Here is a 16,415-nt window from a genome sequence, read left to right as displayed (position 1 = left end):
TTATGGGCTTTCCTCTGACACTTCCTATTATATAGGTCCTAGATGGCAGGAAGCTTGGCCCCAGTGATGTACTGGGCCGTTCGCACTATTTTCTGTAGCGCCTTACGGCCAGATGCCACTTCCTATTATATAGGTCCTATATGGCAGGAAGCTTGGCCCCAGTGATGTACTGGGCCGTTCGCACTATTTTCTGTAGCGCCTTACGGCCAGATGCCGAGCAGTTGCAATACCAGGCAGTGATGCAACTGGTCAGGATGCTCTCGATGGTGCAGCTGTAGAAACTTTTGAGGATCTGGGGCCCATGCAAAATCTTTTCAGTCTCCTGAGGGGGAAAATCTTTTGTCGTGCCCTCTTCACAACTGTCTTGGTATGTTTGGACCATGATAGTTCGTTGGTGATGTGGACACCAAGGACCAAGGAAACTCTCGACCCGCTCCACTACAGCCCCGCCAATGTTAATGGGGGCCTGTTCGGCTAGCCTTTTCCTGTAGTCCACGATCAGCTCCTTTGTCTTGCTCACATTGAGGGAGAGGTTTTTGTCCTGGCACCACACTGACAGTTCTCTGACCTCCTCCCTATAGGCCGTCTCATCGTTGTCGGTGATCAGGCCTACCATTGTTGTGTCGTCAGCAAACTTAATTATGGTGTTGGAGTTGTGTTCGGCCACGCAGGCGTGGGTGAACAGGGAATACAGGAGGGGACTAAGTACACACCCCTGAGGGGCACCAGTGTTGAGAATCAGAGTGTCAGACGTGTTGTTGCCTACTCTTACCACCTGGGGGTGGCCCGTCAGGAAGTCCAGGATCCAGTTGCAGAGGGAGGTGTTTAGCCCCAGAGTCCTTAGCTTAGTGATGAGCTTCGTGGGCACCATGGTGTTGAACGCTGAGCTGTAGTCAATGAACAGCATTCTCACATGGGTGTTCCTTTTGTCCAGGTGAGAAAGGGCAGTGTGGAGCGCCATAGAGATTGCATTATCTGTAGATCTGTTAGGGCGGTATGCAAATTGGGGTGGGTCTAGGGTTTCTGGGATAACGGTGTTGATGTGAGCCCTGACAATCCTTTCAAAGCAATTCATGGCTACAGATGTGAGTGCTATGGGTCGGTAGTCATTGAGGCAGGTTATATCCAGGTGAGAAAGGGCAGTGTGGAGTGCGATTACATATCTGTAACCACTATCAGTCATGTCTGTAACCACTATCAGTCATATCTATAACCACTAGCAGTCATATCTATAACCACTAGCAGTCATATCTGTAACCACTAGCAGTCATATCTATAACCACTAGCAGTCATATCTATAACCACTAGCAGTCATATCTATAACCACTAGCAGTCATATCTGTAACCACTAGCAGTCATGTCTGTAACCACTATCAGTCATATCTATAACCACTAGCAGTCATATCTATAACCACTAGCAGTCATGTCTGTAACCACTAGCAGTCATATCTGTAACCACTATCAGTCATATCTATAACCACTAGCAGTCATATCTATAACCACTAGCAGTCATATCTATAACCACTAGCAGTCATATCTGTAACCACTAGCAGTCATATCTATAACCACTAGCAGTCATATCTATAACCACTAGCAGTCATATCTGTAACCACTAGCCTCTAACCACTAGCAGTCATATCTGTAACCACTAGCAGTCATATCTGTAACCACTAGCAGTAATATATGTAACAACTAGCAGTCATATCTGTAACCACTAGCAGTAATATATGTAACAACTAGCAGTCATATCTGTAACCACTAGCAGTAATATATGTAACAACTAGTAGTAAAATCATACTTGAGAACATTTTTTGAGCAGATTAGTTCTACAGGGAATGTTCACCTACATTATGCTCAGGATATATTCACGTTATGTAAGTAGCTCTGCCTTCAAATATTCATCTGGATCTCAAATCAAATCAAACTTTATTTGTTACATGCGCCAAATAAAACAGGTGTCGACCTTACCATGAAATGCTTACTTACAAGCCCTTAACCAACAATGCAGTTCAAGAAAGAGCTAAGAAAATATTTACAAAAAAACTAAAGTAAAAAAATGTAAAAAGTAACACAATAAAATAACAATAACGAGGCTATATACAGGGGCTACCTGTACAAAGTAAATGTGCGGGGGTACAGGTTAGTCGAGGTAATTTGTACATGCAGTTAGGGGTAAAGTGACTATGCATAGATAATAAACAGCGAATAGCAGCAGTTTAAAATCAAATGGGGGGGGTGTAAATGCAAATAGTCCGGGTGGCCATTTGATTCATTGTTGGGCAGGCACAGTACAAGGTTTGTAGTCCACTAACCTGAGGCGTCTATGACAGATGTGTCTGCTCCATGGGCCAGCATGACTGCCAGACATTCAGTTTGACCACGGGTGGCAGCCACATGGAGACTATATGGGGAGAGAGAGACAGCACAGAGCAACAACATGATCAGTCTAACACAGGGGAGATTCAACAGGTCATTGGATGAATAAACAGAAAGTACAGTAATCAATTCTGTAAAAATAAATCCCTACAATTCCTTCTACAAAAAGTAAATAACGGTCATTGACATCAGTCAATATAATTTTCACTGGCTAGATCTGCTTCTTTAAGGTGGAAACATCAAGAAAAGGTTAAGTAGTGTGGGGACTATTGAATTCTGTGCTAGAGAATGAGTTTATTCAGCATCCGCCAATGTATTGATTATGTTCTGAGCTTTGCCTTTCGTATGTGTTGTTAGAACAGGGTTAGTGCACTGCTGTGGATCAATGAGCATTGCTCTCTAGGCCATCACGTAGACTCACAGAGCTAACACACACACAGAGCTAACACACACACAGAGCTAACACACACAGAGAGCTAACACACACACAGAGCTAACACACACACAGAGCTAACACACACACAGAGCTAACACAGGCAGCCGGGTGACCCATAGGACCACTCCACTGAAGAACACGAAAACAGAGCAATTACCACTGCTATAGAGGATGTCTTCACTACACTGAACAGACATTGAAGCGATTTGGAAGAGAAAACAAAACCCTTTCTTCCAAATAGTTGTTGTCACTTATTTAATGAACAGGGATTATCTAATATAGGAATACTGAGATAAGCAAGTGTTTAGGCTATTTAATTGACCTTTCTCATGAAATGTATTCCCCTCAGAATGGAAAGCAATTTAAAACACACTTGCCTGACGAACATGTTTGATATGCCTGGCACAGACCGATAACTTTCAGGGGTAATTCAGTATTCTACAACAGATTCCTCAGATAGCCCACACTTCAACACCAATTACACTTCCTCAAGTACGTCAATTGCAAGGTCCATGCAGGGAAATTGTAATCTGCTTTACCAAATTTCTATCAGCATGTTAAATGTGCAACCAGAGGGAAAAAAACTCTAGACCACCTTTACGCCACGCACAGAGATGCGTACAAAGCTCTCCCTCGCCCTCCATTTGGCAAATCTGACCATAATTATATCCTCCTGATTCCTGCATACAAGCAAAATGTAAGTAGGAAGCACCAGTGACTTGGTCAATAAAAAAGTGGTCAGATGAAGCAGATGCTAAGCTACAGGACTGTTTTGCTAGCAGACTGGAATATGTTCTGGGATTCTTCCTATGGCATTGAGGAGCACACCACATCAGTCAGTGGCTTCATCAATAAGTGCATCGTCGACGTCCTCCCCACAGTGACCGTACGCACATACCCCAACCAGAAGCAATGTATTACAGGCAACATCCGCACTGAGCTAAAGGCTAGAGCTGCCACTTTCAAGGAGCGGGACTTTAACCTGGAAGCTTATAAGAAATCCTGCAATGCCCTCTGACGAACCATCAAACAGGCAAAGTGTCAATACAGGACTAAGATCGAATCGTACTACACTGGCTTCGAAGCTCGTCGGATGTGGCAGGGGTTGCAAACCATTACAGACTACAAAGGGAAGCACACTCGAGAGCTGCCCAGTGACACGAGTCTACTAGATGAGCAAAACTACTTCTATGCTCGCTTCGAGGGAAATAGCACTGAAACATGCATGAGAGCACCAGCTGTTCTGGACAACTGTGTGATCACGCCCTCCACAGCCGATGTGAGTAAGACCTTTAAACAGGTCAACATTCACAAGACGGATGACCAGAACGTGTACTGCGAGCATGCGCAACTAAATGGCAAATGTCTTCATTTTGTCTTCATTTTCAAACTCTCCCTGTCCAAGTTTGTAATACCAAAATGTTTTAAGCACACCACCATAGTCCCTGTGCCCAAGAACACTAAGGTAACCTGCCTAAATGACTACCGACCCATAGCACTTACGTCTGTATCCATGAATTGCTTTGAAAGGATGGTCATGGCTCACATCAACACCATTATCCCGGAAACCCTAGACCCAGCCCAATTTGCATACCGCCCTAACATATCTACAGATGATGCCATCTCTATTGCACTCCACACTGCCCTTTCCCACCTGGACAAAAGGAACACCTATGTGATAATGCTGTTCATTGACTACAGCTCAGCATTCAACACCATAGTGCCCTCAAAGCTCCCTGTTCACTCATGACTGCACAGTCAGGCACGACACCAACACCATCATTAAGTTTTCTGACGACACAACAGTGGTAGGCCTGATCATCGACAATGATGAGACAGCCTACAGGGAAGAGGGCAGACCCCTTGCCGTGTGGTGCCAGGACAACAACCTCTCCCTCAACGTGATCAAGACAAAGGAGATGATTGTGGACGACAGGAAAAAGAGGACCGAGCACGCCCCCATTCTCATTGACGGGGCGGCAGTGGAGTAGGTTGAGAGCTTCAAGTTCATTGGTGTACACATCACCAACAAACTAACATGGTCCAAGCACACCAAGACAGTCGTGAAGAGGGCACGACAAAACCTATTCCCCCTCAGGAGACTGAAAAGGTTGGCATGGGTCCTCAGATCCTCAAAAGGTTCTACAGCTGCACCATCGAGAGCATCCTGACTGGTTGCATCACTGCCTGGTATGGCAACTGCTCGGCCTCCGACCGCAAGGCACTATAGAGGGTAGTGCGTACGGCCCAGTACATCACTGGGGCCAAGCTTCCTGCCATCCAGGACCTCTATACCAGGTGGTGTCAGAGGAAGGCCCTAAAAATTGTCAAAGACTCCAGCCACCCTAGTCATGGCCTGTTCTCTCTGCTACCGCACGGCAAGCAGTACCGGAGTGCCAAGTCTAGGTCCAAGATGCTTCTAAACAGCTTCTAGCCCCAAGCCATAAGACTCCTGAACATCTAATCAAATGACTACACAGAATATTTGCATTGCCGCCCCCCCCCTACGCCGCTGCTACTCTTTGTTATTATCTATGCATAGTCACTTTAATAACTCTACCTACATGTATATATTACCTCAATTACCTCGACTAACCGGTGCCCGCGCACATTAACTCTGTACCGGTACGCCCTGTATTTAGCCTCGCTATTGTTATTTTACTGCTGCTCTTTAACTACTTGTTACTTTTATTTCTTATTCATATTTTTTTAAACCACATTGTTGGTTAGGGGCTTGTAAGTAAGCTTTTCACAGTAAGGTCTACACCTGTTGTATTCGGCGCATGTGACTAATACAATTTGATTTGAAACTATGATTAATTTATAATAACAAGCACTAGTGGAAAGACACAATTTAACTCCTAGAAGACAATAAATCAGTATTAATTTAAGATGATGTCTTTGTTCTTGCAATAACACATCATGCAATGAATGGAATTAGGCACATTTTCCTAATGATTCAGACTACATTGGTGACATGCATGATTACTGTGTTTTTGTCTAATTGTCTGTGTGTGTGCATGTGTGTTTTGTAATAATAATCATGAAATGTATTGTGCTTTTAAAAATCACGCTGTGTGATAATTGGGAGCTTCTTAAACACACAAAGGAGACCATGTACATTATGGGAATTGTATATATTTTTTATAGGCTATCAATGAAAGGCCATTGACCATCACAGGTCTGTGCACATGGAGTAAGACACTAAAATAGAACAGGAATTCCTGTTGACATTCAAAGGTGTTACAATATAATGCAGTTTAGCTTTTAGCACATATTCATTATGGAATAAGAGGAAGGGCAAAGCAAAAACCCACATCATCAGATTAAAGATGAACAAAAGGAGAAGGAATAAAGGAGATGACTGATGATGTGACTCAAGTAGTTAAATAGCATATTATTATATTTCTATTGTGCTATACTTAGCAACTCATTGTCGGTCAAGGTGCAGTTAATAAGAACCAGTGATTTGCCTAACTTTTTGTTTTAATTTTTTTTACTTTCTCTAACCATGATAAAATCTCAAACTAATCTAACTCCACATGACTGATTCCTCCTTCAACAGAAGTCATTTCAAGGTACTGTATCTAGGGCAGTTCAGTTCAGTACAGTAGCATCTCCAATAGTGACATGGACTATGGCTTATCGATCTGAACAGTTGCCTGGGGGCAATTCTCACTATAAACTATTGTAGATGTGTCACCATAGAACTTTGAGGGAATATCTAAGTACTGTAACTTCACTGCGGCACTGAAATGGTATCAATATTGGAATTTTAGATGTTTCAGGGAAGATGAGCAGAAATGTGATTGATTTTAACAATAAACATTACTATACTGATATTCCACATTGTCCCTTAATTCAGTTTGCACAACACACATCCTAAGTGGTCCCAATTCCCTGTTTCTAATCTGTGTCTGACCAAACCCTGTCCCTCAACCCTTGATACTCACGCTGACTTGCCCTCACTGTCCAGTTTGAACGCGTTGGCTCCTTTCTTGGTGAGGAGGGAGGCCACCTTCTCTACCTCCCCATGTTCCACAGCTGCCATGAGTCGCTCATCATTTTTGCTCCATTCATGGGCCTGAGGAGAGAGAGATATAAAACATTACAGAGGTTAATGCTTCTCATTCACAGTTTAATATATCTATTACTGAATGATTACTGTTCAAATCCTGTGTGGCGAAAACCACAGCCCCTTACCCGTTGTAGACAATTAGCATAAAAGATGAAAGATGTCATAGCTGTTTGTTGGTTTTACTCCACCGTGAACCTAACGCAATTCAGCCTGTGAACGCGGCCAGCCATGTCTCTCTGGTAACCTCTAGTCTAGAGGGTGATAATCCCATTTAGGCTTAATCCTTAAGTAGGGAGCTTCCCATTACATAACCTGAGGAACACATGTTTCATTATGGCATATAGGTATTAGGCATGCTGCACCAGGGCTCTGTTTCAACACCATCAACAGAAGATTGTTTCACTTTCAACATATTTTCAACCTTGAAGACCAATGCCAGTCATGACATGACAGTCATTCAGTTCGAAACGCTTATGCCTATCCTTTGCTTTCTCACCTGAAACCATTGGATCATATTTCTGTGATAACACAATGCCTAAGGAAGCCAGCATCCCCCTGCACCTAAACCATGAAATCAATTCCTCAAATGAAAGCTTCTCTGCAGAGATTTACATGGGCATGAATTTCACCAGAGCCCATGAATGGTTGAAATGCACCGAAAATGACTAATGTCCAAAACTCAGTTGCAGTCCATTTTCACAACGAATTTCCCTAATTTCCCTCATTGTAATCAAGACATATAGGGCTCCAGCCTGACCTCATAGTGGGGGCTGTGAGTTCCTTCTGGAGGTTACTGGCTGGCCTCACTGACTCTGTCCTACCCTGCCTGGCATGCTCATACACACAGGCTTGATTATAGCAGCCATGCACCCATTCACTTCCATCTATTCGTAGGATGATGGGAGGCTCAGTCTGAAAGAGAAGAGTTATGAACCGGGGGCAAAGAGTATCTATTCTCTCCGCGTGCGCACACACACACACACACACACACACACACACACACACACAACACAGAGAGAGCGAAAGGAGGAGGGAAAGTAAGGTGCATGTACTGAGCTTTACAGATCTGACATCTTAATTTCATCACTCTTTTGTCTAGAGGTCGACCGATTATGATTTTTCAACGCCGATACCGATTATTGGAGGCCCGTGGTGAAAGCCGATGCCGATTAATCTGCCAATTTTTTTTTATTTCTTTGTAATAATGACAATTACAACAATACTGAATGAACACTTATTTTAACTTAATATAATACATCAATAAAATCAATTTAGCCTCAAATAAATAATGAAACATGTTCAATTTGGTTTAAATAATGCAAAAATAAAGTGTTGGAGAAGAAAGTAAAAGTGCAATATGTGCCATGTAAGAAAGCTAACGTTTAAGTTCCTTGCTCAGAACATGAGAACACATGAAAGCTGGTGGTTCCTTTTAACATGAGTCTTCAATATTCCCAGGTAAGAAGTTTTAGGTTGTAGTTATTATAAGAATTATAGGACTATTTCTCTCTATACAATTTGTATTTCATATACCTTTGACTATTGGATGTTCTTATAGACACTTTAGTATTGCCAGTGTAACAGTATAGCTTCCGTCCCTCTCCTCGCTCCTACCTGGGCTCGAACCAGGAACACATCGACAACAGCCACCCTCGAAGCAGCGATACCCATGCAGAGCAAGTGACGTTTGAAACGCTGTTAGCGCACACCCCGCTAACTAGCTAGCCATTTCACATGGGTTACACCAGCCTAATCTCGGGAGTTGATAGGCTTGAAGTCATAAACAGCACAATGCTTGAAGCATTGCGAAGAGCTGCTGGCAAAACGCACAAAAGTGCTGTTTGAATGAATGCTTACGAGCCTGCTGGTGCCTACCATCGCTCAGTCAGACTGCTCTATCAAATCATAGACTTAATTATAACATGATAACACACAGAAATACGAGCCTTAGGTCATTAATATGGTCGAATCCAGAAACTATCACGTTTATTCTTTCAGTGAAATACGGAACCGTTCCGTATTTTATCTAACGGGTGGCATCCATAAGTCTAAATATTCCTGTTACATTGCACAACCTTCAATGTTATGTCATAATTACGTAAAATTCTGGCAAATTAACAAATTAATATTGCCTGCTAACCTGGATTTCTGTTAGCTAAATATGAAGAATTAAAAATATGTACTTCTGTGTATTGATTTTAAGAAAGGCATTGATGTTATGGTTAGGTACATTCGTGCAACGATTGTGCTTTGTTCGATGCGCTTTTGTTAAATCATCCCCCGTTTGGCAAAGTCGGCTGTCTTTTTTAGGAAGAAATAGTCTTCACAGTTCGCAATGAGCCAGGCGGCCCAAACTGCTGCATATACCCTGACTCTGTTGCAAGAGAAGTGACACATTTTCCCTTGTTAAAATAAATTAATGTTAGCAGGCAATATTAACTAAATATGCAGGTTTAAAAATATATACTTGTGTATTGATTTTAAGAAAGGCATTGATGTTTATGGTTAGGTACACATTGGAGCAACGTGTACCTAAGCGATTATATGCAACGCAGGACAGGCTAGATAAACTAGTAATATCATCAACCATGTGTAGTTAACTAGTGATTATGATTGATTGATTGTTTTTTATAAGATCAGTTTAATGCTAGCTAGCAACTTACCTTGGCTTCTTACTGCATTCGCGTAACAGGCAGGCTCCTCGTGGAGTGCAATGTAAAGCAGGTGGTTAGAGCATTGGACTAGTTAACCGTAAGGTTGAAGATTGAATCCCCGAGCTGATAAGGTAAAAATCTGTCGTTCTGCCCCCGAACAAGGCAGTTAACCCACCGTTCCTAGGCTGTCATTGAAAATAAGAATGTGTTCTTAACAGACTTGCCTAGTTAAATAAAGGTGTACATTTTAATATATATATTTTTTAAATTCAACAAAAAAATCGGCGTCCACAAATACCGATTTCCGATTGTTATGAAAACTTGAAATCGGCCCTAATTAATCGGCCATTCTGATTAATCGGTCGACCTCTACTTTTGTCACATAGAATTTTCCTGCACAGTAGGAAATGCAAATTCTAAAGTTTGTAATTTCCACTTAAAAATTTGCCCTAATGACTTCATTTGCCCCAACCCCTACAAAAATGTAATAATCCACATAATAATTTACATTTCCTGTTGCTGCAGGATTCTTTTCCTGCTGTGAGAAGCAGGGTCAAATTAATATAGCGCACATGTATGTGCTGCTTTGAAATAAACTGTCTGGCCTGGTAGCTCACATCAATTCAGTTTTTTTAGGGCCATGATCCTTCAATAGAAGGGTCATCATAAGTCAAGATTTCTATAAGAGACAGACATTTCACAAGGTTTTGAAGTATATGAATGGTAGGAGGTGCTATTCCATGGTGTCCTTTCCTAAGCTATTTCAAAGTTAAGCTATGTTGTTAGTGTAACAGTGTAGGTTCCGTCCCTCTCTTCGCCCCAACCCGGGCTCGAACCAGGGACCCTTGCACACATCAACAACTGACACCCACCGAAGCAACGTTACCCATCGCGCCACAAGAGCCACGGCCCTTGCAACGCAAGGGGAAACCCTACTTCAAGTCTCAGAGCGAGTGATGTCACTAATTGAAATGCTATTAGCGCGCACCACCGCTAACTAACTAGCCATTTCACATCGGTTACATTAGTTCTTATGGGTTCTACCATCTCTACACTGCCACGTGAGCAGAGGAAGGGCCCTGTTGAAGGGGCCTGTAAACTCAGGTATGCATAGATGAGCTGCAAAACGAGCAGAGGGGTCGGGCTGTGATGGGTATTGAATAACCGTGTAACTGACGGTTACGGATAAAGACCGCCATGAAAATAAAATAACAGTCAAAACCGTTTAAATAGGCCTACATAAAAAAATAAAATGTATTAACATGTAGATAAACTTGACCTAAAAGCGGGAGTGTTTACTAATGATTATAAGCAATTGATTTGCTAACTTAATCTGTCTACATCTCCTCCTCTTTCCAACATGTGTTTGATGCACCAGCAGCTAATCCATTAGTATACGGTCTGTTATAAACTGGGTGGTTCGACCCCTCAATGCTGATTGGCTGACAGAAATGGTATATCAGACGTATACCATGGGTATGAAAAAAACAGATTTTTACTGCTCTAATTACATTGGTAACCAGTTAATAATAGCAATAAGCCACCTCGGGGGTTTGTGGTATATGGCCAATATACCACAGCTAAGGGCTGTGTCCAGGAACTCTGCGTTACGTCGTGTATAAGAACAGCCTTTACCCGTGGTAAATTGGCCATATACCACACCTCCTTGGGCCTTATTGCTTAAATATACCACAGCTGTCAGCCAATCAGCATTTAGGACTCAAACCACCTAGTTTATAATAGGCTATATATTATAGGCCTGCTAAAGTGAATCTAGGCCTAGACCACCTGTGCTATAGGCAACTCTAAAAGACAGAAGAAAATAAATATCAACTGGAGTTTACTCTTATCAATAAGTGGTTGCACAGATTTAGATAAAGTACTCACTCAAAATGTAGTGTCAACATAACCAGCCATTGCTTTATTAAAACTGATCCAGTTGTTCAATGGACAGGTTGATCATTAGGCTATGGACAGGTAGATAATTAGGCTATGAAAAGGTTGGTCATTAGGCTATGGACAGGCTGATCATTAGGCTATTGACAGGTTGATCATTAGACTATGGACAGGTTGATCATTAGACTATGGACAGGTTGATCATTAGACTATGGACAGGTTGATCATTAGACTATGGACAGGTTGATCATTAGGTTATTGACAGGTTGATCATTAGGCTATAGACAGGCTGATCATTAGGCTATGGACAGGTTGATCATTAGGCTATGGACAGGCCGATCATTAGGCTATGGACAGGCTGATCATTAGGCTATGGACAGACTGATCATTAAGCTATGGACAGGCTGATCATTAAGCTATGGACAGACTGATCATTAAGCTATGGACAGGCTGATCATTAAGTTATGGACAGGCTGATCATTAAGCTATGGACAGGCTGATCATTAAGCTATGGACAGACTGATCATTAAGCTATGGACAGGCTGATCATTAAGCTATGGACAGGCTGATCATTAAGCTATGGACAGACTGATCATTAAGCTATGGACAGGCTGATCATTAAGCTATGGACAGACTGATCATTAAGCTATGGACAGACTGATCATTAAGCTATGGACAGACTGATCATTAAGCTATGGACAGACTGATCATTAAGCTATGGACAGGCTGATCATTAAGCTATGGACAGGCTGATCATTAAGCTATGGACAGGCTGATCATTAAGCTATGGACAGGCTGATCATTAAGCTATGGACAGACTGATCATTAAGCTATGGACAGGCTGATCATTAAGCTATGGACAGGCTGATCATTAAGCTATGGACAGACTGATCATTAAGCTATGGACAGACTGATCATTAAGCTATGGACAGGCTGATCATTAAGCTATGGACAGGCTGATCATTAAGCTATGGACAGGCTGATCATTAAGCTATGGACAGACTGATCATTAAGCTATGGACAGGCTGATCATTAAGCTATGGACAGGCTGATCATTAAGCTATGGACAGACTGATCATTAAGCTATGGACAGGCTGATCATTAAGCTATGGACAGGCTGATCATTAAGCTATGGACAGGCTGATCATTAAGCTATGGACAGGCTGATCATTAAGCTATGGACAGGCTGATCATTAAGCTATGGACAGACTGATCATTAAGCTATGGACAGGCTGATCATTAAGCTATGGACAGACTGATCATTAAGCTATGGACAGGCTGATCATTAAGCTATGGACAGACTGATCATTAAGCTATGGACAGACTGATCATTAAGCTATGGACAGGCTGATCATTAAGCTATGGACAGGCTGATCATTAAGCTATGGACAGGCTGATCATCAGGTTGCATCCATGCGTTTCTATTTTGGAATGGTTGTCAATTTCATCTTCATGCCTATCACAGTTGCCTCTATACACTGAGTGTACAAAACATTAGGAACACCTGCTCTTTCCATGGAATAGACTGACCAGGTGAATTCAGGTGAAAGCTATGATCCCTTATTGACGTCAACTGTTTAATCCACTTCACTCAGTGTAGATAATGGGGAAGAGACAGGTTAAAGAAGGATTTTTAAGCTCTGAGACAACTGAGACGTGGATTGTGTGCAATTCAGAGACTGAATTGGCAAGCCAATGGGCAAGACAAAATAGTGAAGTGCCTTTGAATGGGGGATGGTGCGTCAAGAATGGTCCACCAAGGACATCCTGCCAACTTGACACAACTGTGGGAAGCATTGGAGTCGACATGGGCCAGCATCCCTGTGGAACGCTTTTGGCACCTTGTAGAGTCCATGCCCCGATGAATTGAGGCTGGTCTGAGGGCAAAAGGGGGTGCAACTCAATATTAGGAAGGTGTTCCTAATCTTTTGTACACTCGGTGAATATCACCCTAAAAACTTTTCTCTGCAATTTATATGATAGGCTACATTGATGTAGCATCATTCTATAATGTAGACAATTTTTTTCCCATCCTACAGAAAGGATTTGAAGCTAAGTTTTTAATACATTTTTCGGAAAGGACAAATTTTATTTGCTTACGTGTCTGAGTGACATGTGCTGCAGGTGGCTTTGATTGATGGGTCATTTTAGGTGGGTGGGTGAGCATGTATGAGTTCACTAATTCTCTATATCCATTCAGAAAGTTTCCCTGAAATAGGCCTAGACTGTCTGGACTTCTTCTCTTTAATCAGATAGAAAAAAAGCTGTGTCTTGTCAGCATATGTGCTAGGAATGATGACAGGAGCCAGTTTTGCATTTCTTCTCTTATTAAACGGGGTGCAACAGACTGAAACGTAGCCAAGCTCCTTTCATGATTCATCCTATAGGATGCATAGCCCATATTCTAGTCTTTTCAGCAGCATATTATTTTTCCAGTAGTATATGATTTTTCTCTCATTACTGCATCCATCCTCTCTAGCCACTTTGAACAACGAATTGCCACAGAGAATGACCGTAGAAATGTTGGTGACCTTATGCAAATTGTTCGGAAAAGGAGAGGGAAAAACGCATCGAACTTGGTGTGAATGGTTTAGTGCGTCAATATCGGGATCTGTATTTTTTCGGAATTCCTCTCCTATCTGACATTCCTTAATTTGTATACTAGACTAATATTTAGAGGTAATAACTTGAATAATAATAATAATAATAATGAAACGCTACTGATAATAACGAAGTGTAATGTTAATAGCGAAGTTGCAGAGAAAAACCAAGTGTTTCTTTTGAGTCTGATATGTGCCAATCCCCCCCAACGGTTCTGTTGGTGACCATGTACATTGGCCTGGCCAATTAACATAACCTCAAATTCCAAGACGATCACGATCTCACACCCCTTTGAAGTCTATCACCCCTTTTACCTTTAAACACTTGCCCCCCAATACCCCATTCCCTGATACATGTATAAATATTTTACTATAAATTGTGCCTTCCTGCACTATACTTCTGCAAAAATGATTATCCTATTCCACTGAGCAATTTACTTAATATTCGTATTCTAATCTTTTATTATTCTTATTGTTGTTGCATTGTCGAAGAAAGAAGCTGCAAGTAAGCATTTCGTTGGATGGTGTATACCTTGTGTATCCTGTACATACGACTAATAAAAATATAAAATTATGTTACAACATTCAATTTTGGGAATGTTGTAACAGAAGCCAACTCACAGACAGTCTGGGAATAACAAACCTTACCCAACTCCACACCGGCAAAAGGCACTATTTGACCTGGTAAACACAGCAGGGTATCTAAAAACGAACATACCTAAGTGGACAAATATGTAAAGAAATCTGAAACCTCTCTACAGCTGACTGGTTTCCAACTTCCCATACATGGCAATAGAAGGGCATCTGGATTTAGACAACTGGTTTTCTTTGATAAACTCAGACCAGTCTCTGTTACAGCATTAGATGAGACAAGTCTAGAGGTACCAATTTGTGAACGCATGTTTCTGCCCTGTAGAACTCCTGCTCTTAGTAGTGCTTAAGTGGTGAAGGAGATATACTGTCAGGATGATCTGACTTTGCTGTTATATGTAGAGATGAATCCTCTTATAAACATCAAGCTCAAGTACTGTAACAGCAGACTAGTCATCTCATCTGAAAGCTGTGATCTGTAGATAACCTGATATGTATATAGTCTGGAGAAAGGCCCTTTTAAAGCGCCTATAGATGTACAATATGACATATTGTGCACTGCAGGAACATAAAAAGTGAATTGTTAAATCAAAGATCAATACAACATTTCTAGCATGTACAGTGCCTTCAGGAAGGATTCAAACCCATTGACTTATTCCACATATATATTATATATATATATATATATATTATCACCCATCTACACACAATACCTCATAATGATAAAGTGAAAACTCTAAGAGCTTTGCACACCTGGATTGTACAATATTTGCACATTATTATTTTTCAAATTCTTTGAGCTCTGTCAAGTTGACTACCATTTTCAAGTCTTGCCACAGATTTTTAAGCAGATTTAAGTAAAAACTGTAACCAGGCCACTCAGGAACATTCAATGTCATCTTGGTAAGCAACTCCAGTATTTGGCCTTTTGTTTTAGTAATTGATCTGCTGTAAGGTGAATTCTGTACAGGGTTCCTTCTTTTCACTCTGTCATTTAGGTTAGTATTGTGGAGTACCAACAATGTTATTGATCCATCCTCAGTTTTCTCCTATCACAGCCATTACACTCTAACTGTTTTAAAGTCACCATTGGCATCATGGTGAAATCCCTGAGCAGTTTCCTTCCACTCTGGAAACTGAGTTAGGAAGGACACCTGTGTTTAGTGTTGCTACCATGCTGTGTTGTTATGTGTTGCTGCCATATGTCTCTCTTTATGTAGTGTTGTGGTGTCTCTCTTGTCGTGATATGTGTTTTGTCCTATATTTTTATTTTTAATCTGAGCCCCCGTCCCTGCAAGAGGCCTTTTGCCTTTTGGTAGGCCGTCATTGTCAATAAGAATTTGTTCTTAACTGGCTTGCCTAGTTAAATAAAGGTTCAAATAAATAAATAAAATAAATAGCGAATGGGTATATTAATACACCATCCAAAGTGTAATTAACTTCACCATGCTCAAAGGAATATTCAATAGGTGCCCTTTGCGAGGCATTGGAAAACACACAGGATCTATTAAGATGGCGCCGAAGACGATGGCTGGCGTTTTACATGCCCATAACCAATTGTGCTATTTTTTTGTGTGGTTTGTAACTTATTTGTTTTACTTATTTTGTACATAATATCTCTTATGACTGAAAATAACTTTGAACATCAGAAGTGGGATTATTCAAAATGAACTGGAAGAAGATTTTTCCTTTAACGAGTCCAACGAGAAAAATATACTGTTCTCCCGGGAACAGGCCCAGATCCCCGTCATTTGCGTGAAGAAAAGACGGAGGCCAAGAGGACG

At 41.5% G+C, this 16,415-nt stretch overlaps 1 protein-coding gene across 1 annotated transcript in view; it reads right to left on the bottom strand.

Annotated features, from left to right (window-relative positions):
- LOC115149254 (ankycorbin) overlaps positions 1-16,415 on the bottom strand; it is a 67,051-nt gene that overhangs the window by 24,914 nt on the left and 25,722 nt on the right. The window contains exons 3-4 of the mRNA XM_029691933.1: positions 6,766-6,896; positions 2,313-2,401 (exon numbers count right to left, since the gene is read on the bottom strand). Coding sequence (XP_029547793.1) covers positions 2,313-2,401; positions 6,766-6,896 — 220 coding nt within the window. The remainder of the gene's footprint in view (positions 1-2,312; positions 2,402-6,765; positions 6,897-16,415) is intronic.

The sequence above is a fragment of the Salmo trutta genome, chromosome 15, assembly GCF_901001165.1.
Source record: "Salmo trutta chromosome 15, fSalTru1.1, whole genome shotgun sequence".
Taxonomy (NCBI): domain Eukaryota; kingdom Metazoa; phylum Chordata; class Actinopteri; order Salmoniformes; family Salmonidae; genus Salmo; species Salmo trutta.
The sequence above is the reverse complement of the archived record's forward strand: the minus strand, read 5'-3'. Positions and strand labels throughout refer to the sequence as shown.